This window comes from Perca flavescens, chromosome 13 (genome assembly GCF_004354835.1).
Source record: "Perca flavescens isolate YP-PL-M2 chromosome 13, PFLA_1.0, whole genome shotgun sequence".
Taxonomy (NCBI): domain Eukaryota; kingdom Metazoa; phylum Chordata; class Actinopteri; order Perciformes; family Percidae; genus Perca; species Perca flavescens.
In genome coordinates this window covers 19,190,616-19,218,002 of record NC_041343.1, presented here as the reverse complement: position 1 = coordinate 19,218,002, position 27,387 = coordinate 19,190,616, and the positions used below count along the sequence as shown (strand labels likewise).

The 27,387-nt window shown below is 38.2% G+C and overlaps 3 protein-coding genes and 1 non-coding gene across 5 annotated transcripts; all 4 read left to right on the top strand.

Annotated features, from left to right (window-relative positions):
• The first annotated feature begins 213 nt into the window (after nt 1–213).
• LOC114566617 (protein NipSnap homolog 2) lies at nt 214–12,003 on the top strand. Its single transcript, XM_028595210.1, has 10 exons — nt 214–544; nt 1,952–2,079; nt 2,259–2,304; nt 2,426–2,520; nt 3,959–4,029; nt 6,684–6,824; nt 6,947–6,978; nt 7,500–7,594; nt 7,927–8,010; nt 10,755–12,003. The coding sequence occupies exons 1-10, from the start codon at nt 453–455 to the stop codon at nt 10,817–10,819; spliced, it is 849 nt and encodes a 282-aa protein (XP_028451011.1). The 5' UTR covers nt 214–452; the 3' UTR covers nt 10,820–12,003.
• Nucleotides 12,004–12,913: 910 nt separating this feature from the next.
• cct6a (chaperonin containing TCP1, subunit 6A (zeta 1)) lies at nt 12,914–22,201 on the top strand. Its single transcript, XM_028595760.1, has 13 exons — nt 12,914–13,175; nt 13,815–13,878; nt 14,963–15,097; nt 15,230–15,403; nt 16,331–16,434; nt 16,556–16,826; nt 18,496–18,578; nt 19,847–19,943; nt 20,040–20,187; nt 20,746–20,879; nt 21,085–21,187; nt 21,650–21,722; nt 21,822–22,201. Exons 1-13 carry the CDS (start codon nt 13,039–13,041, stop codon nt 21,892–21,894), a joined length of 1,596 nt encoding a protein of 531 aa, XP_028451561.1. The 5' UTR covers nt 12,914–13,038; the 3' UTR covers nt 21,895–22,201.
• On the top strand, nt 18,278–18,414 carry LOC114567414 (small nucleolar RNA SNORA22). Its single transcript, XR_003694175.1, has one exon. It is a non-coding gene; the product is annotated as a small nucleolar RNA SNORA22 (small nucleolar RNA).
• An 860-nt stretch (nt 22,202–23,061) lies between the features above and the next one.
• sumf2 (sulfatase modifying factor 2) lies at nt 23,062–26,556 on the top strand. Of its 2 annotated transcripts, none has more exons than XM_028595487.1 (9): nt 23,062–23,318; nt 23,411–23,558; nt 23,653–23,767; nt 24,107–24,151; nt 24,259–24,409; nt 24,558–24,613; nt 25,037–25,121; nt 25,332–25,473; nt 25,583–26,556. In XM_028595487.1, exons 1-9 carry the CDS (start codon nt 23,255–23,257, stop codon nt 25,683–25,685), a joined length of 909 nt encoding a protein of 302 aa, XP_028451288.1. In that variant the 5' UTR covers nt 23,062–23,254; the 3' UTR covers nt 25,686–26,556. The 2 variants fall into 2 exon arrangements, with proteins under 2 accessions (XP_028451288.1, XP_028451289.1); XM_028595488.1 differs by having other exon boundaries at nt 25,561–25,652.
• The last annotated feature ends 831 nt before the right edge of the window (nt 26,557–27,387 follow it).

Sequence of the window (27,387 nt, the reverse complement as noted above, 5' to 3'; positions counted from 1 at the left end):
AATGGATTAAAATGTAGCAGTTGGGTCAGTTTTGTAAGTCATATTTAGAACGCAACAAGTTAAATTTAGATAACGATACGTTATTTATAACGCAAAAAGTTATTTTTGGATTCGAAGGAAAATAGAAGTCAACAACAGAGCTATGTTTTATTCCGCTTTAATCGTTTAAAGCCTAAAACCTTATATAAATTAATCAAAACAAGAGTTGTCAAGTTGGTCCTTTAAATCAACGGACGGGAATCACAATTATGGCTACGCTTAATCAACTGATGTAATTTAAACTTCTCCGTTTACACTATCATCTGGTTACGTTAGCGATAAGTGATTCCGGTACATAAAGTCAATTTGAGGTTACGTTAATGTAACTAACGTAAGCTCCACCGGGAACAGCCCGGACTGCAGCTGTAGCCGTGTCAAACAACCTCCAACTAGTAGCAGCTTTCAAGGGAAAGATGGCGACCAGAGTCCTTCAAAGACTGGGCAAAGGCCTCAAACAGACAAAAAATGGGCTTCAGACGAACGGGCATGTCACGGTTGTCGTAAGGTTAGACTTTTGCAAATGTTGTTTGTCATTGCATGTGTATAAATGCTACTTAAAATGTGTTGGGCTTCCGTAGAGTTTGACAAAGTCCGGTAGGCTAGCTAGGTAGCTAAGCTAACGCTAAAGTTAGGGCTAACGTAGGAACGTTGGCGACGTTTAGATCTCCATGTAACGTAGCTAGCCCACTAGCCAACTCTAAACTTGCTTATTACTACCCTGCCACATTACAAAGTTGTGAAACAACTTGTGTTTGCACTTATCGTTGAGTACTTCATAATTTTGTGCGTATAGTTACAATTGCCATATGCAAAAATAATAATACAAAAATCACAACTGTCACTCCCAAACTTCAAGGTCATAATGCAATGAATCGCTGCACAGCACTACACGTGTGTTGATTAGTGAGTAACCCCGTTTCTGGCTGCGGCAGGTGTGTGTCATAAACCAAGCTGTTTATAACTTGTTTACAACTGAAATGCTGCTATGATAAAGAATTTAGCTCAAATATGACCGCTTTGAATGCACTGTGTAAAGTAAAACGTTTACGTTAGTTTTGTTTGCGTCAGCTGGAGTGCTTTCTGGTAAACAACTGTATTACAAGGCGTGCTTCTTGGCACTTTTTAAGTCATCAAAAAACGAAATACTACTCATGTGGGAAGGCTGCTGGAGTCCATGTAGCTAGATTTTCCTCTGGTTATGTGCAGTATGTAAGCTACAGCTTATATCATTCTCTGTTACTGGTCTCTGAGGTGGAGCTGAATTGGAATGAATGAGTTGGGTAGTCTAAAAATATTTTATTACTTTGCTGCAGCCCTCTTAGACTTATATGGTATAAAATACCACATTGTTAAGAGATACAAGGCAAGGCAGTCTTATTTACATTGCATATTTCATCACAAGTAAATGTGTGCATTACATTAAACACATACCAGTAATACAAGTATAGCCCGACAGATTCTGTTTTTTAGGCTGATATTGATAAGACATTATAAAGGTTTAAAAATCCTCAACAATATTTTGCCAAATGTAAGATTTTTAACTTAAACCTAAAGCATTAACAAACCTATTATTACTATATATGTTGATATATCTTACAAACCACAGCCAGTGTATATATAGTAACTAATAACCCTGAGAAAGTAAGTAATGTTTTAGGTTTGCTTCTTAGATCTTAGGTCAGTTTGTTCCAGAGAACAGGCCTAACTGAAAGCACTCTCACCAGTGCAGGTACAGTTCGAAAACCATCACCATTAAAAAGCATAATGTGCTTTAGAGACTTGCAGAACTACTGTAGAGTGCAGGCAACACAATGATATGCTGCACAAGATGGTTTTCGGTTGACTTATTTCTTCATTGTGTAGCTGAAGAGGTGATGGTTGTATCAGACGTTTGTGTTTTGTTTCACCTCAGGAGCCTCTCAGCTAACCGTGAAGACAGCTGGTTCAAGTCCCTGTTTGTTAGAAAGGTTGACCCCCGAAAGGACGCTCACTCTCATCTGCTCGCCAAGAAGGAAGACAACAATCTGTACAAAATACAGTGTATGTCTTGTTTGTGACTAGCTGTGAATGTTCTGGTGGTCCATTGAAAAAGATTGTCCTGATTGCATTTTTTATTTAATTGATTTAAAATGGATTAAAAAATATTTTTCTCCTAGAATAATCTTATGAAATCTATTAGTTGGTGTTTTATCCACTCATGTTTTGTTGTTTCCTTCCAGTTCACAATGTCAAGCCTGAGTGCCTTGATGCTTACAATGAACTTTGGTAAAAAGTCCCTGTCCCTTAATTGACTTCATTCAGATGCCTTGTCAAGGCGCTGGTAAACAGCGGAGATTTAAAATACATTTGTGTGTGTGTGTGTGTGTGTGTGTGTGTATATCCTTAGTGCGGCCGTTTTGCCTTCCATTCACGCTGACCCTGAATATTCTTGCGAACTTGTGGGCACCTGGAACACATGGTACGGAGAACAGGATCAGGCAGGTAAGAGCACATATCAAGCTCCATGTGTAAAGGTTACCATACACGTGTAAAAGTGATAAACATGCTTGTGAATGGCATTTGACTGATTGATATCCTGTTCAATCAGGTAGTCTAAATAAAACATAAGCTTCCTTTTTCAAGAGAGAAAATGTGAATTTAAAAAAAAAACAGACAAGATAGTAGTGCTCAAATGAGCTGTTGATTAATTAATCAACAGATAATAAATTGACAACAATAATCTATCACACATTTTTAAGCAAAACAGCTTCACATTTCCAGCTTCTTAAATGTGGGGATTTGTTGTTGCTTTCTATTCTGTATTATTGCAAATTAAATATTTCTGGCCAAGTGAAGGTTGGACAAATCAAGCAGTTTAGAGATGAGCCCTTGGGCTCAGGGAACTGATAAACATTTCCAATATTACATTAATTTTATATTAAAAGAAGTTTTAAAGTTGTCCTGCATTGAAACACTTATGGGAATCAGTCAGAAATAAGTTTCCTTGAAAATGTATCTCATTATCTTGTAGACCTGCAAAGGATACCTCTTCTTTCAGTTTGCTGCTGTTTGCTGCTGCTGATGTGGCATAAAGTGAGAACTGTGCTTACTTCTTCTCCATGTTTCACTCAAAAGAAGACAGACATTTCCTAAGAACACTGGAGTCTCTCTTCCCCAGTGACACAAACCAGAGCTTTGACAGCTTTTGAATTTTAGTAAATTTATAGCCATGACTGTATTGTACTTTTCCTGGCTGCTGTCCATTTTGTCTTTGTGGTGACGTTTGTCAGTTGTAATCTACCGCTAATGTTACAGCACAGTAATATTAAAGTAATAGCAACCTCAGTAAAGATAATGAAGGAAGGAAACCCGGTGTCCTTACTCTCTGAGAGATAACCATCTCTTTTTTTATGTTTAGTCCTGTAAAATTAGCAGTTCTCATAATTAACTTATTTATTCATTTGTTGATTTTTCATTTTGATCACTGGATTCAGTATATTATTACCCTGCAGTGTGGTGGGGGTTTTGGTACTGATCAGGTTTAGCTGATACTATCTCATTTGCAGTAGCAGAGTTAATGCTTTTCTACATGATGGAAACTGCTACTACTAAATTACTAAATGTGAATATATTATAGCAGCCTCTCTTCCTCTTGTTTTAAACACAACATTTTTCAGTCAGAATCTCACATTTTACCAGATCATTTAATAGGTAATTGTAGTAGTAAGAGGATTTCCTGTTGGGTTTTCTCATGGAAATTTACAAGAGATTCATGGATGATACACTCATTCTCATAATGCCAGCTTCAATCACAGGTGGTCTAGAGAGATAAATAAACTACATTTGTTAATGTAAAAGAATATCTTGCCCAAAGAACAAACACATCAAGGTATATCCGAGAGCTGCATTATTTTTGGCTCCTCTGCTCCTTCTATTCTAGTTCACCTGTGGAGATATCGGGGAGGATACCCAGCTCTCACCGAAGTCATGAACAAACTCAGGCAGAATAAGGTAACGGGTGCTCTGATTAGTTAAGTTTACTGGCAGTTGGTGACCTGTAGACCACCGTTTCTGGCAGTGCACCCCTCAAATTAGATCCACAGACCATTTTTCGACCCTTATGTTTCACCATCTTTATGGTCTATATCACCAGATTGTAAATTTGGTGCAATTATTTTTAAAGCTTATTTACAGAAATGCAGTTGTATACTGTAAATAAGGTAAGTGCTGTTAATGGACCCAGTCCTAGGGGGTATTGCACCAAAGTAGAATTTATAAATCCAGGATAACTGATAAAGTGAGGCTTGACCTAGTTTAATCTGTGCGTCCTGGCTTGGTGCGTTTTTATGAAGGCAAAGCCAGGCTGAGGAGAGACTAGGTCAAGCCAGGCTGAAGTAATTCTGATAGATGCGCGTTCATGGCTTTCTTTAACAGACCGTGAGGTTGATCACAGATTTAGTGATGCTGAAATGGAGAAAACGCATTGTGTATTCTTTACACAGAGTGAGCAGCAGCTTCATATGGAATTATGACAACGTGAAACACATTATTTGTAAATAAGAAACATGGCCGCTGTAATGAAACAGCGAGAGAAAGCGTGGCAGATGGTCACAGACTGACTGAATGCGTAAGTAGCCTAAATATATACATTAACTGACCACTGCTCTTAATTGAAACCGCCATACCATTCAAGGAGTTAGGCTTATTATTTGCACAAATGAGCAGTTGTACTCTTTGCCTTAAAATTGAGCAGAAGACAGCCTAATCTTACGCAGGAAATTTACCATGGAGATCAATTAAAACCAATAATCTCCAATGCTGGAATGTGATGCGTACATATCCCTTTCTCTCCTATGGGCTAAAACATAAATTACATATGTAACATATTAACTCCACTGCTCGCTTTTCAGGCAAAGTGTACAACAGTTTCTTTGTGGAAATAATTAGCCTTACTTCTTGTATATATCATTCAGTCGGTCTGCTATTATCTGCCAGGCTTTTTCTCACTGTTTTTCTTCACAGAGGCAGTTCCCTTCTTCACATATTATACTCATAGGCATATATATGGACATTGAAAAGAAAGAAACGGAAGAAAATGGACTCTGAAATCTAGAAACTATAAAGATAATTGTGGTAAATATAATGCACACTTTAAACTTGACTGTAACACAGTGTATTCATCTGTTATTTCCCCTCAGCAAAATATAAGGTCAAAAACCATTGAGGTGTCCTCTCCCTCTTGTTTCATGAATGTACTGTGTGTACAGTAGCCTCAACTATATAGTTACTGGTCCAGTGAACTAAAACTATAATTAGGGAGGATTGTACAAATCATAAAATCCTATTATAATTGTATAATCCTCCCAAATTATTATCTCAGTTCACTGCAGAGAACACACATTGTGTGCTAAGAATGCCAAATAAAATGAAGAATAAAAAAAGTTTAGCACTTTATATATTGTCCTTCATCACTGACTTCATTTAAAACACATTTGCAACTGTATCAGCCTTTTCTAATAATATCAACAACTGCCATAATATATTGACCAAACTTCTAACAACAATATGAACAGCAGTTTTCATACAGCAATATAACAGTAACAATGACATCACATGAGTAATTATAAAAATAATGGTCACAACTTTAAAAAAATAACAGTGCTTAACTGAACAGCAACATGCACCTGTTGTATTTTAATGCAGGTATTAATTAAACATAAGGTAAAACCACTGCTGAGTGAACAGAACAGGCTCCAGGATTAATAAATCCTGGCTGTTAACATGGTCTGGACCAGGCTAGCTGCACAGAATAAATCTCCATGGAAACTTAGGTGCCTCTGCTTTTCAGCAACCAAGTTGAAATTGATCCAAGATAACTGGAATATTCCGGCTTAATCCCATATCCTGGTTTTCTGCAACAGCCCTCTGCCTTATTTGTGGAGTTTTGTTGTTTGTTTATTTTAGTTAGTTAGTTTGTCCGAAGTTTTAACCAAACAACAACTTTTAAGACATGTTCAGAATGAAAATAAGTACAATAATCGTAAATTGCAAATTCAGGTGTCTTGCCTACATTGATGTTACTCATTAAAGTTGGCACTAAATCTTTAAACACAGGCCAATTGTCAGGTAAATAGTGAGATAATATAAGGCTAAGATGATTTTTTGGGGCTTTTTATGGCCTTTAATCAACAACCTTGAAGACAGGAAAGGGGAGAGAGAGGAGGGACGACATGAAGCAAAGGGCTGCGGGTCGGATTCGAACATGGGCCGCAGCCAAGGACTCAGCCTACACGGGGCACGCACTCTACTGGGTGAGCTAGAGGTTGCCCCAATCTAAGGCTTTTTAAAACAGCCTGAACAATTGCACATTCTCACATACATTTTAGGCAATTAACACATAGTAACTCAAATTGCTCAAGATCGTATGGAAGAGTTTATTCACCTGTATTCCAGCAAAACTGACCAAATTAGATAATACAAGGGGGGAATGTTGTGTTGGTACTGGATGCTATCCTCCCAAAACAGTTGACGGAGATTTTGTCTCGTGCAACCACCAAGTGTTCTGTATCTCTGTTCAATGTTGCCACAGCTATTTTTATACCTCGACATGAGAAGATGTGATTACCTGAGTAATGTGTTGCTGTTGTTTGTTGTTGTTGTTGTAGGAGTTTACAGACTACAGGAAAGAGAGGGGGAAGATGTTGCTGTCTCGTAGGAACCAGCTGCTGCTGGAGTTCAGTTTCTGGAATGAACCTGTCCCTCGTCCAGGACCCAACATCTATGAGCTCCGATCATACCAACTCAGGGTAACTCCATAGAAAATTGACCAGCTTCCTTCCATTATGCATAAATATGTTTTCCACTTTTGATGTGATGACAACTGTCAGACAACTTATTTTCCATTCCACTCTTCACATTCTTATTTCAGCCAGGAACGATGATCGAGTGGGGAAATTACTGGTGAGGCATAACTTTTAGTCTGAGTTAAACTTTCTCTCAATGTTGCTTTAATTGTAGAGCTACCAATATGATGTACCATTTAACATTTCCTCACTACTATTTCATTGGTTTCACAGATTGTAGCAGATGAATTTGAGTCACAGGTATCTTTTGGCTGCACGAGCCGAGAATGAATCCTAAGCGTGACGAAAGTTATATCGGACATAATTTGTAAATCTCAAGCATAATTTACCAATTTTCCCCCCTGTATTTAATATATGTATGTGATTTAAATTGATTAGGATGATTGGGAAATTTGCCTGTTACTGTAATAAAACCAAACCTGCTTTCAAACTTTTATGACATTGTAACATCAACATTGGATGTTTTGATTTCAAGATAATTATTGGGATATTTGTAAATGTCAGTTTCATTTGAACTTTAAAACCTACAAATTTGGGGTGATGGTTTAATCAATACAACCCTTCAACTACAAGCTGTTAGTCTTTTTTTATGTAACATAACTCTTTGGTGCTCTGCAGGGCGCGTGCGATTGCGTTTCGCCAGGAGAACCAAGAGGCAGTGGGAGGCTTTTTTTCACAGATTGGAAGTCTGTACACGGTTCACCATTTATGGGGTAAGCAATGTTTCCAAGTTTTAAGTTCCAAGTTTACATATTAGGGATTATACATTCATATATGCTTCACTGTATTGCAAATAACTGCACAAATATGTTCATATTATATTACCTGGGCACAGCTTTGATTTTTAGTTTGATTTCTCCCATCGACATTTTCTCCACTAAGTATCTGTGTTGCTATTCAGGAAATACTGTATATTACATGTTTTAGATCATGAAATTGATCAATATTACTTAGTGCAAGAGTTTCAGAATTCAGCACTTTTCTAAACTCCAATCAGTAATACTGATAAACCAAGCCATATCTCTTTTTTTCTTCTCTCTTTCAGCTTACAAAGATCTTCAGTCCAGAGAAAACACCAGAAATGCAGCCTGGCAGCGTGAAGGCTGGGATGAGGTTGTTTATTACACAGGTAAGTTTGCTGTCTTATCTCTCCTCCCTTTAGAGGAATCATATCATGATGATGATACAATCATAACATGTTATTTTTTTTTATTTTTATTTCTGTTGAAAAAATGAATGATATTGAGCAAACTAAATATATTACTGTGAGTTTGTATGTCATGGACAACTCATTGGATAAAGTTTGTTTGTTTTTAAATGTAATCTTGCATGTATATGCTATGTGTGTGATATATAACATGATCCAAAATATAATTTTATTGATATTGTGTTATTCATTTCATATTCCATATTGGGCAGTGGTACTTTTTTACTTCACTTTCTACCTAGCTAAAAGACTCTGTTCATATCTGTGCATTTAAATGACCTGGTGACAGTAGTTAGACAGTTTTTGCAGAAATCTAATTTCTTGAAAACCAATGTTTACGAGAAACATGATTTATGTAATCAGGGTAGGCTATTAGATAAACCAGGTTTCTAATTGGCTATTAACATATGTGCATGCATTAAAAGGAATACAGGGACAGGGAAAGTATTGCAGTAGGCGGAATAAAAGTATAGAAAAATATTTCAGTAGGGCTGCTCGATTATGGAAAACAATTTAATCACGATAATTTAACATGATTACTCGTTGACTTCTGGAAGGATGTTGCAATTATTGAACTGTGGAAAAAGTTAAATAAATCAACTGTAAAAAATAAACTTTATTTTTTTCATTCAGAACACGAGAAAATAAGAGTTTACTTGCAAAATGTAATGAGCTAAATAATTGTTTTTCTCAATTATTCTGTTTTTGTGATCATTGGGAGCTGAAATCATAATCACGATTACATTTTGATTAATTGCACAGCCTTATATTTCAGACACATTTACATTGTTAGGATAAACTGTGCACTTCAGGTCATTATTCTCTCTGACATTAATAAAATAATATGATTCCAAGATTAAAAAAAAAAAAAAAAAAAACTTAAATATCCCAGAGACAGTAGTCCAACACAAATACATAACACAGCACAGGATCCTCATCTCCTACACTGCCACCACGAGTCGTAGAAAAAGAAGACGCAATGACATGGCATCCCTGGTTTTAGTTTGTTTAAAAAAAAAAATGCAGATGGACCAAAGCACAATGTGTATCTATTAGTGCTACCTCTGGGGAGACAACCTCCGCCCTGATAAAAGTATCTGGCTCTAAACATGTAAAGGATGTTCAGGGTCCAAAGCAGTAGTCTGTGCCTTTTGAGTTCAGCCATACGGGTGCTGAGGGTCATTAAGGGGAGCCCCAAGAGTCTTAGAACACTGCTTGACAGTTTTCCACAATTTGTTTTCAAAAAAAGCAAAGTTTTGACTGACTGACTATCACAGAGATGTGCGACTCAGCGTCGGACATAATTACCGGGACTGCAGGGAAAAAACACTGGTGAATGCGCACCATAACACATGAAAAAACACACAAGGGCAGTCCTTCCAGGATTTCGCGGTCTTTTTTTGAGATTGTTGTGGCCACAATGCCTGATTTCACAGGAGCTTTTGTAAAAAATTGCGATAAAAGTTGCAATGTCTTTTGTATGTTTGTTGCAATGAAGTTGCAGAAGACAGTGAAAGTTGCAAATAAAAAATTGTATAGTTCTTTAAAAATAAAAAGGAAAATAGAGGGAGAATAATAATTATTACTATTAATTAATTACTCTGGGCTGAGATTTCCTAGGAACCTTACCAAAAAGGCTCAAGATGCTGCAAATGTTGGTATAATATGAAAATGGCTGGTGGATTTAAGACAAAAAGTAACAATTTATTGAATGAATCAAATATGAACATATATGTCACTGTCAGTAACTTGTTGATATTTACATTATTAGTTAGTTTCCTATCCTGGCCTGGGACACACATTCATACGGTCCGAATTTGACCCGTTCAACTCCCACTTGGTCAGTGGCTGCACGTGGGACTGCTGGGATTGTCGCGAGTAATGAAAATGTGATAGGGGGCCCCGGCTGTCAATCAATATCTTCCAGTGATGCGGGTCCCTGATTGGTCCGGGCCCGTAAGCACCGCTTACCCTGCTTACCAATAGTTACGCATCTAAACGTCTACTTGACTTTCATCACATAAGAGTTGAATTTAAAAAAGCTGAAGTCATGCAACCTAGCGTGTGGTAGAGCGAGTGAGAGAGTGATGGGGAATAGCTTCGGAGAGAGTACCGACTCTGCAGGCGTAGACGGAGAAACAAAGTGTCTCTCCTGTGCTTTCTGACCACGGTCGGAAATCTGTAGCAGGAAAAGTTAACCCTCTCCTTGATTTCATATTGTTAACGGAGAACGAGAACTTGTAAATGAGTAGGGGGAAATGCAACGCTACCAAGCCAGGCCAAGCGGTCAGGTCGTTGCGGTCTGCGTCGCCGCGACATGTAGTTACATTTTTTGAGAGGTGCGCGTCAGGCTACGGCGTACATACTTGTCATGTCCACATTAAAACTTTGCAACTTTCTTTAAAAAAATAACTGTTGATTTGCCTTTGTACATATAGCATCTGTATTTGCATAAAATAGTGCAAACACTAACCAAATCAAAAGTGAATGGTTGTCCAGGTTACTACAGTGCATGTAAACAGATTGTCTAATTTTCTGTCACCTGATCCCTTCCAGTAACCCGTTTTTTTTGTTTTGTTGATTTTTTTTTTGTGTGTGCAAACAATACAATACTGCATGACACAGAAATCTGTTTTTAAAACCTTTGTTTCTTCCCCATCCCACAGTCCCTCTTATTCAGCACGTGGAATCTAGAATAATGATTCCCATGAAGAATTCACCCTTGATGTAACCATAACCACCGGGGGAACCTCTCAACAGACACTGCAACTGTTGCACTACACATCTGTTGAGAGTGTAACCAACCATCAGAGTGCACTGCCGGGGAAATCTGCATAACATCCACATGTTTGTTTTCTTTTTCTTCTTTCTTTACTCCACTTTTCTGTGTGGGCCTAGAATGTCTTATTTCAGATGATGAGGTTAAAATGGCTATCATCAGAACTATATATGTTACTGTGTACTGTGTTACTGATCCATTAATGTGCTTTGTGTAGACAAAATATAATTTGACATGCCCCTCCTCTTCACTGTCTCTATCTTTTAAAGGGTCAGGTTTTAAGAGCTGTGTCTTATTTTTTTATGATGAGTTGTGATACTTGAAGAGATCAAACATTTAGCACTTCTAGTGCTGGTCACAGGGTCTGAAAATGTCTGAAGGTTTTTCAGAAAAATGACTTGTAAGCCCTGTTGCACTAGCATTGATAACAAATCAAACAAAAGTGACTGTCTAGAGTATCTCACAACAAAAATACTGTTCCAGAGCTCATAGTTCACTATCAATATTAATTGGATAAGCTTCTTTAAATGTTACAGGGGATGGTCAGTTTTACAAAGAGGAGCATGCTATTTACAAATCAGTGTTCTAAAATAGACAATATACGTATAGGTGATTGTCAAAGACAGAGGGCTGAGTTGTAGGGCCACATTTAGACTCAAGTTTTATATTCAGGACCGGTTCAAAGGTTCCCTGTTTGTGTCTCCTCTGTTAAACTGACCCCATCTCCAGATTCTTTTCTAACTTTAACATCATGACACTTCTGGCGCTTCCAGCTGTGGAGAGTGTGACAAGATGATTCAAATGATTAGAAAATGTTTTCTGATTTTTGATTTCTGCCGAACTACTGGTTTGACATATCCCTCTATCAAGCAATTAATGCCAACGGGTGATTGTGTGCTCTAAATGAGATTAATGGGTTTTTTAAATGGTCAGATTGTAGATATACATAGTGGGTTTATTGACCAAGCCAGAGATATGGTTATCCTGTATCTGTAAATGAAGTGGGGTATTCTTAACTATGTGATTTTAATAAACAAGTGGACAGGAGTAATATCTCCCTGTGGTAAATGTGAACTGCAGTGCTTTAATAAGATTAGTTGTACATATGGAAATAAACTTCTGATGAAAATATTAAATGGCTTGGATTCATTTCATGGACTTATAGTATAAAAATAGTAGGAGACTACAAACATTTTTATTGACAAAATATACAAAGATTCAGGTAAACAATATTAACGTGTAGATCAGAAATATTCTTAGCAAAAAGGACATTTGCATACAAGTACATAAAACAACAGAAGTACATAGTAAAATCATATTCAGTCAGAGGATGCTGGAAAATACAAACATTAACATTTCAGACTTTAGCGAAGGTGACGTAACTTGCCCAGTCGGCGCATGGTCTAGGCTAGGGTGTGACTTATGTTGCCTTCAGTGTATGTCGGAAATTTGACTAAGCCTTTTAGCGCATAATAAACCATGGTAGTGATCATTTTAAAAATTAAATAAAAGTTTTGAAGTTGATTATACTTGAGGATGACAGTTTGCCTCCTCAGGACCTAGTGAATTGCATCACTCAGGATTCATTTTGTGCTAATGTGAACAGGGAGTTTGAATGAGAAGTCGCCTAAGTCAAGATTGAATACTTGACTTGTCTTGCACATACCGTTACACTTGCACACATACATGTGTAGACTACTAAGCACTTGTACATATACATGCATAGGCTACTCTCATGCATATACATGCACACATAATACTCACATAACAGAATATACCCTCACACATTCTCTCATGTGTATGTATGGTAGCCATGCATGTGTATATGCATGTAGAGAATGCGTGTATGTGCTAGTGTTTAGTACCGGTAGATATGTATGTGATGATGTGCAAGTCAAGTATATGTATGTGTAAGTACCGGTATGTATGTGCAAGTCAACTATTTAATTTTAAATATTTTTTTTATTAATTACAGCCTAGGCGGCCTCTCATAAGTTTGAAGCTTTCTCAACATCGTAATGTCCGAACCTAGACTGGTTACTTAAAGGCAGCACGAGAACACGTGTAGGAGCCTTCTGGAAACGACTCTCCTTTCGAGAGCAGCCCGAGCAGTGCGGACTTCCTACCAGCGGTACTTTTTGCTTTTACCTCGCTGTTTGAGCTGCTTCACCATGACTGCCGTGAAAGCTCTGAACCCAAAAGCAGAAGTGGCCAGGGCCCAGGCTGCACTGGCGGTTAACATCAGTGCTGCCCGGGGGCTTCAGGATGTGCTGAAAAGTAACCTGGGACCGAAGGGGACCATGAAAATGTGAGTGCCACCGGAGCCCTTTGTGCAGCATGCGTGCTAAGCTAATTTTGCTAGTAGCTAACGTTAGCTGCAATTCACCGGTAGACTGCGCATGTAACGCTAACACTATAAGTTAGTCAGTCTGCCGATACCTGGTTATTAATTTATGTGAACATTGGAAAGCATATCCTGTGTCCAAAGTATTAGCTAAACCACAATTTCAGGGAGTAACATTTAAGGCCTCTACTAGCTACACGGATAACTGATTTTTCCCGGCGCACGTTGCCCTGCCCAGTCATCGTCATTCGTCACGATCCGTTTTGACAACCACCAAGCTTACATTAGCATGTTAGCATCAGCCGGTTGCCTGATTACGCTAAAGATCGTCAGGACCAATCTCGGTTAGGACTCAAAACAAATGTGCGTGTTAAGCGTTATAATAATATAATTAACGTTAGTTGAATTACTGAGCGGATGGAGCAGTGCCTGTAACTCAGTGAACAGACTCTGGAAATGTATAACGTTAATGGCTGACAGAAAACTTTTAACTTTTTGACTAAATGTTAGCCAAGAGTATAGTACGTCGCTGTGGGTTGTAGCGAACCAGCTTTTGCTTTGGTCAGTAACCATTAACCCTTCCCTGCTCGTTTGGATCCGCAGGCTGGTGTCTGGTGCAGGAGACATAAAGCTGACCAAAGATGGCAACGTCTTGTTACACGAGATGGTAGGAAGTGCTGAGCTGTTACATTACACTTATTCTGTCCAAATGTCTTGTCCTACTGTATTGTGCTACCTTCTTCATTGTTGAAGTGACCACACCCCTACTTTATGTGCGTGCCATTTAAGCCTGTGAAAATATATTTGGCACAGTCCATATCAAAATAAAAATAATAAACTGTGACCTGTATGATTTAAACTTGTTTACTTAGAAGACACTGAAAACACAACATTGCCAATCTTGGACTTTGTATAAAGTAAGCAAAGTGGTTGTTAGCTGTTTGTATTTTGGACACCAGTTATTATTTGAATTTTTTGTTAAATGAAGAGTTTATGTAGAACTTTTTTTTTATTCGTCAGAGTAAAGTACGTTATCACAAGTATCATTTTTCTACTTAATTGGGGCACAAAACCTATGATACATTATAGGATATATTGATGAAAGAAAAGTTATTGGCACTAAATCTTAACAGCCTCAGTCCTCAAATGTCTTACATAATTAACATGCTTGCATTTGAAATGCATTATTACTTTTGCCATAGATTTTCATGTGCTGTTAATGTAGAGCTGGATGATATGGAGAAAATCAAATATCACAATATTTTTGACCAAATACCTTGATGTCGATATTGCGGCGATATCGGGTTGACTATTGGTGCTTTCACAAAATATTAACACAATGAGAGTGCATTTGCTAAAATAATTACCAATAAGGCAGATACAATGACTAGTGGGTAAAGGCACATAATAAAACAGTTAGTCTGGCAAGTTTAGGAAATGACATCACTTTACTGCAATGCAGCCTTTAAAACCAGAAAAAGCCCACACTTGTCATATTACAATATCCAAAATTTAAGATGATATCTAGCCTTATATATTGCCCAGCCCTATGTTAATGTACAGTAGCCCTCCCTGGACTCTTGAATATCTGCAACAGTAAACAATCTATGCTTTACATTTGAAGATGTCACCTTGGGCTCTGTGAATGTATATGTATGTATGTATGAAAGTGATCTTTAGTTGCAGCCCTGTTGCACTTATACTTTGTAGGGTTTTGCATTATGACTTGCTTTTTATGTTGTACCGTGCAGCAAATTCAGCACCCGACGGCATCACTCATTGCAAAGGTTGCCACGGCGCAGGATGACATCACGGGAGACGGAACCACCTCAAACGTCCTCATCATCGGTGAACTGCTGAAGCAGGCTGACCTCTATGTGTCAGAGGTAAAAAATAAATAATAAAAAAAAGCCTACAGTCACAGGCCTGTCTGGTAATTTACCCAGAATGTACACCATGGTTTTGGTTTTTTACCTAAACTATTCCTTCCATAACTCCCTTTTGATTTGGTGCGGCAGGGTCTTCATCCAAGAATTGTTGCGGAGGGCTTTGAGGCGGCGAAAGAGAAAGCCTTGGCTGTTCTGGAGGAGCTGAAGGTGACCCGGGAAATGGACAGAGAGACCCTCATCAACGTAGCACGCACCTCCCTCAGGACCAAGGTCTACGCAGAGCTGGCAGACCTGCTCACTGAGGTGAGATAAAAGGGAATGGAGCTCAGCGTACGCAGAGCTGAGGGTCAGCATTTTACCCTACAGCACAAAACAAAGAATTTCCTTAGTTATTAATACTCTTAAGGCCTTTCCCAATTCCCAGTTTGTGCTTCTCCTATTCCTCTCCTCGCGTATTAGTCCCGCCTACAGAAGATTTGAGGCATTTAACAAATATGAAACCTCTTGCCTCGGAGCTGTCATTTTGAAGCAACGTCAATTAAATGACGTAGCGCAGCTGCGTCAGCTGTCTATTGTTTTGTCATACGCTGTATTTTATGTCCGTCAGATGAGCAGAACAGTGTTCATGACAATTTATACATTTACTTTAAATTCAATTCACAACGTGGCATGTGAGAAGAATGTACGAATGTCATAGATCATTTTTTGTATTTAACACATACAGTATAGCCTTTATATATTGTGTAAAGCATTACAAATGTTTATGTATATTTAATTGATTACATACACACAAATGCACTTAGTGATGCATGAATGGGCTCTTTATCCGAATCCGCGTGTCTGCTTAAAATCACCCACCCATCTGAATGAATTATTTTCTCCAATTTAGAGACACACAGGGACATTTCACTGCCGCCTAGCAGACCCTGTAGGCTACATGTTTTTAAGTTACATATTGTATTGATGTGAAAGTGTTTTCTTTAACACTTTAATGATTAGAGAGCCTGCTGTTAGTAATTCTAAATGTTTCCATGCAAGCAATAATGTCACTGCAGCTAATATTGTGGGACATTTAGCCAGCAAAACTAAACACTGTAGTTAGAAACTTGACAGAGGAACTGGAAGTAAACATCTTTTCTTTTCTTGGTCAGTCAGATATTACCTATAGCAGTGAGCCGATTATTTTCATCGTGTTTCTTTTAATGGTGAATGTGGTATGTTTCTCTGCAGGCTGTAGTAGATGCTGTGCTGGCCATCACAAAACCCAATGAGCCCATCGATCTGTTCATGGTGGAAATCATGGAGATGAAGCACAAGACCGACTGCGATACACAGTAAGTTTTAATAAAAACTGAAGACTCTGAACAAGAGGCAACTCGTCCCTTTACTGCAGGGGTGTATAGGGGTCCCGGACATCTAAAAGTTGTTACTTTTTTTTTTTCTTTTCTTTCTCAGGCTGATCAGAGGTTTGGTGTTGGACCACGGTGCCCGCCACCCAGACATGAAGAAGAGGGTGGAGGATGCCTATGTGCTAACCTGCAACATCTCTTTGGAGTATGAAAAGACAGAGGTCAACTCTGGCTTCTTCTACAAGAGTGCAGAGGAGAGAGAGAAGCTTGTGTCTGCAGAAAGGAAGTTCATTGAGGATCGTGTGCAGAAGATCATCAACTTTAAGAACAAAGTCTGTCCCAATGGGGAAAAGGGCTTTGTCGTCATTAACCAGAAGGTATGCTTGAAGAGGACTCTTACTGTTGGTATTTTAACAGCACTTACACTGTAGTTCTTTGTCTCTACTGGGAGCAGCTCGTACAGTAGCTCATTTACAGCATGACATTTTAAAATGTGCTTTAAAACGCAACCAATATGAAGCTGAAAAATATGTTGATTAATTTTATTTGTCAAAAATCGTAAACAGTACAATTTTAGTGAAATGTAATTTCATCAGCTACTTTAATTTTGTTTTTATTTTGTTTTTTAAATTAGTACAAACCTGTTCAGTGTTCCCTGAAGAATTTAGATAGATGGTAGATGTTTACAGTCAGTTGTCACACCTACATAATGTGTGGATGATAGGGCTGCATGATATGACCTAAAGTCACGATTTAATTGCACATTTTACCTCTAATGATAAATGAACAATAATGAATCACGTTCTAAATAATCTTTTCTGAAGCCAAAATGTTTACAGATGACGGACACTGCAATTTTTTTTTTTTTTTTTTTTTTATTTTATTTAAGTTGCTCAGTTGACTTGGACTCTGTTTGAGTTATCTTCCATTATGCTTTCCATGCAGCTGACTGGTCCGGGCGAAGTCACGTGACTACACATGTGGTAGAATGTATTTCAGGAGAAAGTAGGCCTATCAAAAGGAATAAATTATTGTCACGGGAAAAATAGGTCTAACAGCTTCAGAATTTCGATGTAGATACATTTTCGCCTTAGTAGATGATGCTGTTCTGAAGTCCCATCAATGAGTCAAGGTCATCTTATTACGTTCTTTTGGCTAATTTGCCTCAAATTACCTTTTGACATCCAGCAGAAACTGAGCAATACTTGCTTGGCTTTAACAGCTGAGGCTATACGACATTACATTAGTTGGATAAAATCCGGTTTCTGCTACTTAAGGACCTCATCAGTAATTATTTTCACCAAGCTACAGGTCAATTCACACAATTTTTAAGACTTTACATTTCTATATGACCACTGATTCTCAACACATTTTAAAGTGCTTATATTATGCTTTTTGGCTTTTTCCCTTTCCTTTGTGTTATATATCTTTTTTTGTGCACATTATAGGTTTACAAAGTGAAAAAGCCCAATGTCCACCCCAAAGGGACTTACCATCTCCAACAGAAAACACTATTCACAAACTGCTCCAAACAGCTCTATTATAGTCGAGCCTTTACTTCTGTGACAAACGTGTGTCCCTTTGGTAACACGTTATAATTCTCGCCTTGCTGCCCTCATGCTCTGCTTCTGACTAGCTAGTAGTCCTTACCTAGCTACTGCACATGTGCAATGCCCAACAAAGATGGAACAGAACACAGGGTGATAAGCGGAGCTGCAGCAATGTGTAGTACAACAAAAATATGATATAACTTCTAAATACAATTTATGAACCTGAAGATTTGCATAATATGAACACTTTAAGTGAAAAGCTGAATCAATCCTTTTAATTGCACAGAGAACACCCAAGGATGCTAATGTAGCTCTCCCTGGTCTCTTTTATCTGTGCCACAGTAAATCTGATCTGTACCTCTGCATTAGGAGAGTCCCTTCCTCCCCTACATGTATTCAGCGGATCAGAACAAACTTAATATCACTGAAACGGGCATAAAATACACCGGGAATTATTTCTTAAATGGAAGTTTCACATTTTCTCTGTGTTGTGTAGGGTATTGACCCATTCTCCCTGGATGCTCTTGCCAAGGAAGGCATCGTAGCCCTGCGCAGGGCAAAGAGGAGGAATATGGAGAGGTAAGAAAGTAACATATTTCCCTGTTACAAATATAAGTGGCCTTTTCTGTACAATGGAAATGTTGTAGTTGCTCTGTTTCTTGGGACGAGAACTAGAGTGTAAAATGTACTGCCTTCTTTACAAAAAGGGAAGAGAATGAAAGTTCAATATGTATTATCTAAGAAGTGTAAAAAAAAAAAAAACATCTCCCAACACCAGCTTATTAGAAACTAAGAGGTTCATAAGGTATCTAGTGGTATGCTGTTACACTGGCTTTTCTGTGTACCATCTTGAGACCTACTGATGGTAACAACACTGTCAGCAATTTCTCATTACTGTCCTTATCGGGACTGTTTTTGTTTTTAGAGAGCACCATGAACACACCAAAGCGTTCCTGCTTCATTAACACTTCAACACATCATACTTTGCTTAGCCACAAGGCTGTAGCACAAATGTGGGACCAGAGTGCATTGTGCTTTTTTGTGGTCCGTATAGTCTATATCCTTGACATTAAACTTCCGGGATTGCTCCGGTGCCACAGGAAATTCCGCTGGATGCATGTCTTTTTGGTTTCCTTCCGCTTTGTTTGTGTTGGAATTTTAAATTCGATGGACTATTTTTGACTGCTCCTCAGATCTCGGCAGGGTAAATTTAGACCGCTAGCTAGACTACCTGTCCAATCTGAGTTTTCTCTCGCACGTCTATTTTGCAGCGGCTCCGTGCGGAGCTTGGCGCCGTCCGTGACCGTAGCCAGACTCTCCTTAAGTGCGCTTTGAAGGAGGGTCTGGCAAAGCGAGACTATGGTCAGTACAAAGTTTTATTATCAGAGAGCTGCTAAAATGTGTCAGGGTATGGCAAATTATTTGCTTTTACTATGTTGAGATGTGACATCTACCCTTCTAGGCCCATTTGCCAAAATTTTCTTTGTGTGAAAATCTTATAGTACGTGTCAATACGCGCGTTGTTTTAACGGATGGAATCACCCCGCTTCCCAGCATTACGCGCTAGTGGGCTTCACGTGGGGCTGGCTACTCCCGAATTTCAAAACTGACCATAATGGCACCTCGTTAAGAATACGGTCTTGTATTTTACGAAAATATTTCAGTCTCTCGATTTAAAATGTATTTAAACTACCATTTTGCACTGATGTTTATCAAAGAAAGATGCCGTACCTGCCGGGTACAGGGACACCTGAACAGGCAATGCTTTTGCTGTCCACAGCTCCATGAGGTTTTTCCATCATAAATCAGATCAAAGAACTGAGTTATACATAGTGTTTCCTCTGCAGGCTCACCCTCGCTTGTGGTGGCATTGCCATGAATTCAATTGAAGACCTCACACCTGACTGCTTGGGATACGCTGGGTTGGTTTATGAACACACACTGGTGAGTATTTATCTGGGTTTTTTCTGGGTGTATTCTTATATTTCTTCTGGTTGTATTCTTCTTTTATTAACTAATCACCCCAAATCCTGTTTGCAGGGAGAGGAGAAGTACACATTCATTGAGAAGTGTGGAAACCCTCGCTCAGTTACCCTGCTGGTGAAGGGACCCAACAAACACACCCTCACACAGATCAAAGATGCCGTAAGGGATGGTTTGCGGGCAGTCAAGAACGCCATAGAAGATGGTAAGACACTAAGGAACCTAAGGATCCTAACATTTAACCATGCGTTTGTGCCATTTGACTTTATTTTGTATTTTTATTATTAGTTTTATGTTTATGTATAGTTTTATGGAAATAGGATTTATTGCAGTGATTCAGTTACGGTCCGGTACGGTTAAGTCCGGTTTTGTTTTGCCACCAGAGTGCAGTTCAAAATGTAGTTCTATGTTCCTAATTTAAATCCAATTCAAGATTGGCAATAGAACCGTCAGTTTATGTTCTTTCTTATTTTGTGCATAACAGTTTGTATTGTACAGTTTGTATTGGTCTTATTTTCACAGCGAACACCCAAGGATGCCAACGTGGCTCTCCCTGGCCTCTCACGTCTGTGCTACAGTGACTCTGATCTTTTCCTCTGCATTAGGAGTGTTTCAGTCTCTCCCACATGTATTAGCTGATCAGAACAAACTCAGTTTTTTTTTTAACCAGTGATTTTGTTTTAAACAAATTGTTCGGACCTTATTGACCCGAGGCAATTATAATTGTTTTCTTAGCATCTTCTTTTCCTCTTCGTCTCTTCAGGTTGTGTCGTGTCCGGTGGAGGTGCGTTTGAGGTGGCTGTGGCAGATAGTCTGGTGAAACACAAGCCCAATGTGAAAGGCAGAGCCCAGTTGGGAGTTCAAGCATTTGCAGATGCTCTCCTAATCATCCCCAAGGTGAAGGATTTTTACTTCTCCCTAAGCTTTCAGCATTTTCTTTGTGGTATAGAAATCTCTTGCTTCTGCATTATGCTACTGGTAGTATCTCTGGTCCTTCTTCCATTGTTACATTAAACAGGAAAAATGGTAAAACCGCTTTATCTGTTAGCATTCATACTGTATCAGCTTCTGTTGATTTTAATAATGCATCTCCCTTTTATAGGTTTTGGCCCAGAACTCTGGCTACGACCCACAGGAGACCCTGCTGAAGCTGCAGATGGAGTACAAAGAGTCTGGTCAGCTAGTTGGAGTGGACCTCAGCACAGGTCAGGACCACAGCACACTGTTAAAAGAAGATTGAGTTTTGCAATGTATTGCAAGATCGCCACAATGCTTTTTTTAAAAAGCAGCAATTGGCAACATAAGTTGATGAAATTTGAAGTGCTTTCATTTTCAAGTTAAACTGTGTAATAAAGTGCAGAGAATTTGAGCAAGTGTTTGACAAGTCAAATGTCTGCTGTGAAAAAGGTCCATACATTGAGCATCAAATAAATGCTCAGTTATACAGATGTGAAACAGCAATACATTGGCAAAAAGATGAACTATGAGAAACCAGAACAGTTTCTGATTAAAGGGTTCATAGTAAAGGTTTCACCTTTTGTCTTAGTATTTAACTCCAAGACTGCACATTTGTATTTTGAGTCTCACTGTTGTGGTTATTTTTGTCATTATTTTTTGCTCTTTGAATCATAGTGTATTCCTTTTTTACTTAAAATCCTGTTCTTCAGGGGAGCCCATGGTGGCAGGAGAAGAAGGTGTTTGGGATAATTACAGCGTAAAGAAACAGCTTCTCCATTCATGGTGAGATGACACTTTTCTTTACAAGACCATTGAATATTTGAAATTCTCCGTATTCATTAACTCCATCAATCTCTTATGTGGCTCTTTATTCCTTTACAGCACGGTTATTGCCAGCAACATCTTGTTGGTGGATGAGATCATGCGAGCTGGAATGTCTTCTCTCAAAGGTTAAAGGTCAACTGAAGAAGCTGCAGCTGTTATCATACTCACAGGAATAGTTGTTTACCTGACGGTTCAGTCAAGGTGTTCCGGCTCTAAGAACTCCAAAGCACCCCAGTCTGATGGACGGCCGGCTGTACACCCCACGGCGTCCATTGCAGCGTCTGTCAGAAACCTTTTGTTATGCTTCTCGTGGGTTTTTTTCATGGATTTGTCAATGCCTCCCTCTGATTGGTTTATTTATGAGATTTTGTTAAAAGCACTGACCTCTGCCACTCGGTTATGTTTCTACCCATTAAAGACTTTCTTGGCTCTTGAAAGATGTAGTTGTTGTTTGTCTTGAAGAGTAATTGGATTAAGAGAAACCGAAATCAGAAATAATTTTTCTGCTTGTGAGAGTACACAAATGTAATAAAACACATCTGGACCTACCTATTAAAACTTAACTTCAATACATTTACATAAGTACTTTTTGGTACTTGAATCTGAGCATTTCAGTTTTCTGCTACTTCTGCTTGACTACATTTCTGAATTTGTACTTTTAACTTAAAATAAAAGCTGTATTTACTTTAAATAGATTTTACACAAAAGTGAAAAGCTTATAAAATATGCACTGTTAGAGCTTAAACTGCCGTACAAAGTTGGCTAAACTTGGATTCAACTGCACCAGTTAAAGTGCTTCTTTCACATACTTCAGAAGTTAAAAAAAACATTATCTACTCCTACTTAGTAAAGGGTATAGCATATTTCTTTGACCACTAATAACTATTTAAACTCATGAGCTGTACAATATATTCTTGTGACTTTGTTACAATTTGTTTTCAGTGGTCAGTAGTCCATGCATGTTTAATTTGCATAAGCTTCTAAAATAAAAACACTGGACGGCAATTTAGAATAAAAATTAAATATATAAATAAGATTTGTATACATTTTAATTTTTTATTGACTTAAATTTAGTCAAAGTATCAAGTTTTTAAACATTAAACTTTGGAGTAGTTTATCTTCAAGGCTTTGACATATGACGAAATCTATTTACTATATAGATATATTTATGTATGCAACTTCATACGATATCGTTCATCCATGGGATGAAGAGGAGTAAAAAAAAAAAGGGGGGAGCATGGGAAAAAGTACCTAAAAAGAAATGAACGCTGAAGCGGAACCTCTTGTTTTACACGGAACATGTTTATCGTTGAACCCATTTCTGTTGGGACGGTAAAATATGTCCGACAGAGAAATGAAACCATTTAATCGAAGTTTGAGAAGTTTTGCTGCTAGCTAACTCTTAAACGTGTATTGTTATACAGCGCTATATATATATATATATATATATATATATATATATATACACACATGTGCTTAATGTCGAATTCATGTCAAAAATGAACTTTAAAATAGCGTTCTTGATATCCGCGGTGTTTTTACTGGCAGTGTCGGGTAAGAAATCACCTTTTCATTTTCTGAAAATACCGAAGCATAAATGATATTACATTGAATTAACATGATCGAGATATTATCCCGACACACAGAAGCAGATGAGATGCTGAGTATACCAGGAGGAAAGCTGATAATGGGAACCAGTGCAGCTGACGGGAGAGATGGAGAGGGCCCCACCAAGGAGGTTGAACTGCAGCCTTTTGAAATAGACAAATACCCTGTCACAAATGGCGATTTCAGGTAATCAACCTTGAAACCTGATATCAGGGTGATTTTGATAATGATTAAAAAAATAATATAACAAAGCCACTGACTTGGCCTTTCTTCATCACAGAGACTTTGTGAGAGCGCAGAAGTACAAAACTGAAGCTGAGACGTTTGGTTGGAGTTTTGTGTTTCAAGATTTTGTGTCAGAAGAGCTGAAGAGCAAAGTCACACAGAGAATCGAGGTAGGCCTACCTACAAATAGTAATATATAATGCTGGTCAATGTTTGACATATAATTTATATATTTGGGCTTTGAGCTCTTGGTCTGACAAAAAAATAGTATACGACTTTCACCGTTGGTGTTTTCACTATTTTTTTTTTTTAACATTTTATAGTCTAAACAATGAATTCATTATTCAGAGGATAAATGGATAAGTCGATAAAAAGCAATTAGAAACATTTAGCTGTTTGATACACATACTGTACACTATTGCAATACACTTGGTATAATTTATGGATAGCAATTACCATTTGTAAGGTTGTTTTGTGAATAGCTTTGGACTCTTATCTTTCCCATCCAGTCTGCTCCTTGGTGGTTGCCTATAGAACGGGTGTTTTGGAGACAGGTGAGGTCATGAGTTGTACCTTGAATTCCTATTTTTATTTGAGTTTGTATATCTCCCAGCATGCCTTCATTGTCTGCCTTTTGCTCCTTTCACCCTCTACTGTTCAGCCTGCAGGACCTGGTTCAGGCATTCGGGAGCGCCTGAGCTTCCCGGTGGTTCAGGTGAGCTGGAATGACGCTCAGGCCTTCTGCCGGGGGAAGGGCAAGAGACTGCCTACTGAGGAGGAGTGGGAGTGGGCTGCACGAGGGGGGCTGCAAGGTACACAGTTCATACACTGAAAGCATAGAAGAAATACTGTATGTGCCACCGATAGTGTTGTATTTACTTGACCGTATGTTCACATCTACTCTTGACTAATGTCAGTGTTTGCTGTCCTCTTCACTCTTTCCTGCCTCATGTGATCAAGGTCGGACTTATCCGTGGGGAAACAAGTTCCAGGCCAACAGAACCAACCTGTGGCAGGTCAGCCTACAACAATAATGCATGTTGCAGTAGCATAAGCACATGCTATTGTCATGATAGGATGCTTTGACTCTGGATTTACTGATACAGACACTGACGTGATAGTTTTCCACTCATTTCTGCAGATTATGATACCACTTTCTTAGACTTAATATACACATTTGGGTGCCAAACTGATTAAACCTTATCAGACCTACCTATCCAAAGGTTATTATGTGCTGCTGTTTTTTAATCGACTATGATGACTTGACTTTATTAATAATTTGTATTAATTGAGATACTTTTTGAAAAATGCAGAGGTAAAAATTACATGTTTGGTGCAATTTTACACTTTAAATCAGTGAATACCAGCAGATATTGTAGACATAAGAAACATATGAGACATGGAAAAAACATGATAACTTCATTTTCTGTATGTTTTAGGGATCGTTTCCAGATGAAGACACTGCAGAGGATGGGTACCATGGCGTATCTCCTGTCACAGCATTTCCTCCTCAGAACAGTTATGGTAACTGTCCCTTAGTTAAATAAAAAAATAATGAAATGATATATGATTAAAAGTGTTACATTGTAACAAAGATGTCTTTAGTTTAAAGCAATCAAGAGAAATAAATGTTACAAAACTGTTAAAACCAAAAAGAGTCCAGGCCTTATAATATTATAAAGGTTTACTCTGGCTGTATGTTTCTTAACACTATAAGAGCAATTCTTCCTGCAGGACTGTATGACATGATGGGAAACACATGGGAATGGACATCCACACCCTTCCCAGCAGCACAACCAATGTATGTGCTGCGTGGTGGCTCCTGGATTGACACGGTGGATGGTTCAGCCAATCATAAGGCACGCATTACGACCAGGTGAGTTATTGTTATTTAAAAAAAAAACGCTGCATTTTTAGACTCTTGTCCACAGAGCAACTGTACGACCGTCCCAAGTGATTGAAGGTTATGATTCTGTGTCCCGCAGGATGGGCAACACTCCTGACTCTGCCTCTGATAACCTGGGATTCAGGTGTGCTGCCAGCGATGGAAAGAAACAAGGAAAGACAAAAGACAAAACTGAACTGTAGCAACAAATGGGAAGTTAAAATAATAATGATCTTTTGAACCAAACAAAAGAACAAGAAAAAAGCAAAGGACCAATGACTAACAATGAGTTTTAATGAATAATGATGGTGACAGACAGATGTAAGGGTAGAAACAAACTGTATTTCTCCCATGGAGAACTTAGAATTTTTTTTTTAAATTAAATTGAAGAATAGGAACAAACATACTAATAACTAACATTCAAGAAATAAATAATTTTACAAAGAAAAAAAGTCCTTTGTAACTGTTTTTCCATAACGTAGTTATACCAAAACAATAAGAATATAATGCTGATAATTTATGGGCATGACTGAAGAGACTTGTTCACTGAATGGAAGAAATAGGACACTCTTTGACTATCATTGGCAGTTCCTTCTACACGCTGGGATCTGTCTTTTGTTGAGCATTTTTATGTGACTGGAGAGTAAATCGGTCTGTCGGTTTAGTCAAAGCCTCCCATAATGCCGTCTTTGTCTTTTTGTTTCTTTCTCATCCCTAATGTCCAGCTGAGGCTGACGCATTCTGTTAAACACCACAGACGAGAAGTTTTATGTTGTTTATGTTGTATGTTTTTAAACTCCAGTTTTATTTAACTATCAAGTAACTGTATATAAACCCAAGATAGAATTGAGTACTTTTGAGTTGGCCACACAATCCAGAGGTAATATACATGTGGAGTGAAACATGTTTTTAGTGACATTGACAAATGTTCACAAAAGGCAAAATCAGAGCTGGCACTTTTGTTCTTGTAACATACAGAATGTGGACAGTGTTGCAATTTTTAAATGGACAAGCATGTAATATGTAGTTTTTCCACACAAAAAAGCAAATTATATAAAACTACTTGAAATTGGACTTCTTCATTTTTTTTTTTTATTTCCCCTAAATGCAGCCTCATATATGAGTCACATGATGTGAAACTGTTGCTTAATACATCAGTAGTTCACAAGGATTTACATGCATCTGGATGATTGCAGACCCTTCAATACTGAAAACTTCACACCAAGATTTGTATTGAAGCCATAGATTAAACCCACACTGGGCTAAAAATGAAAGCAAAGGTTTGACATATTCGCTTTCTGGTGGAGAGTTTAGTCAACAGTGTGACAATATAATAATATTACACCAAATGTCATGACACTAAGTTATTTGCTGGGACATGTTTGACGCAAAACCTTATCTGTAAATACTGGCACAGATAGTTTCCCACATGCTCTTATTAAGTTCAACCTATTTAGAATTAAATGTAAATTATTGGATATGATAATGGAGAAAATAACAGGTTTCGTCTGAAGACTGACTCCACCTATGTACCTTATTAAGCGGTGACCTACTTCCTGCAAAATAGTATACAGAGTGCAGCACAAAGACATGTTTTTAGTTATAAAATGGGACATGTTGATGTGTCATTGACTCATCTCTGCTCATGTACGTGGGAGATTTGTCACCAAAAATCACCCTGTAAGCCCAACTGCTCGGAATAAGTACAACTGGTGTTTTCCCTGACACATTTTAATTCCAAAAATAAATTGACTAGGCAATCCTACACTTTACCTGACTGTAAATTACTTTATCTCTTTTCTCTGGTTACTGTCTTCAACTCCCTGCTTTGTATATTTGCATTGCTTGATACAAGTGCAGTTTAAATCAGGTATCATGCATCAAGCCACAATAATCTCATTGTAT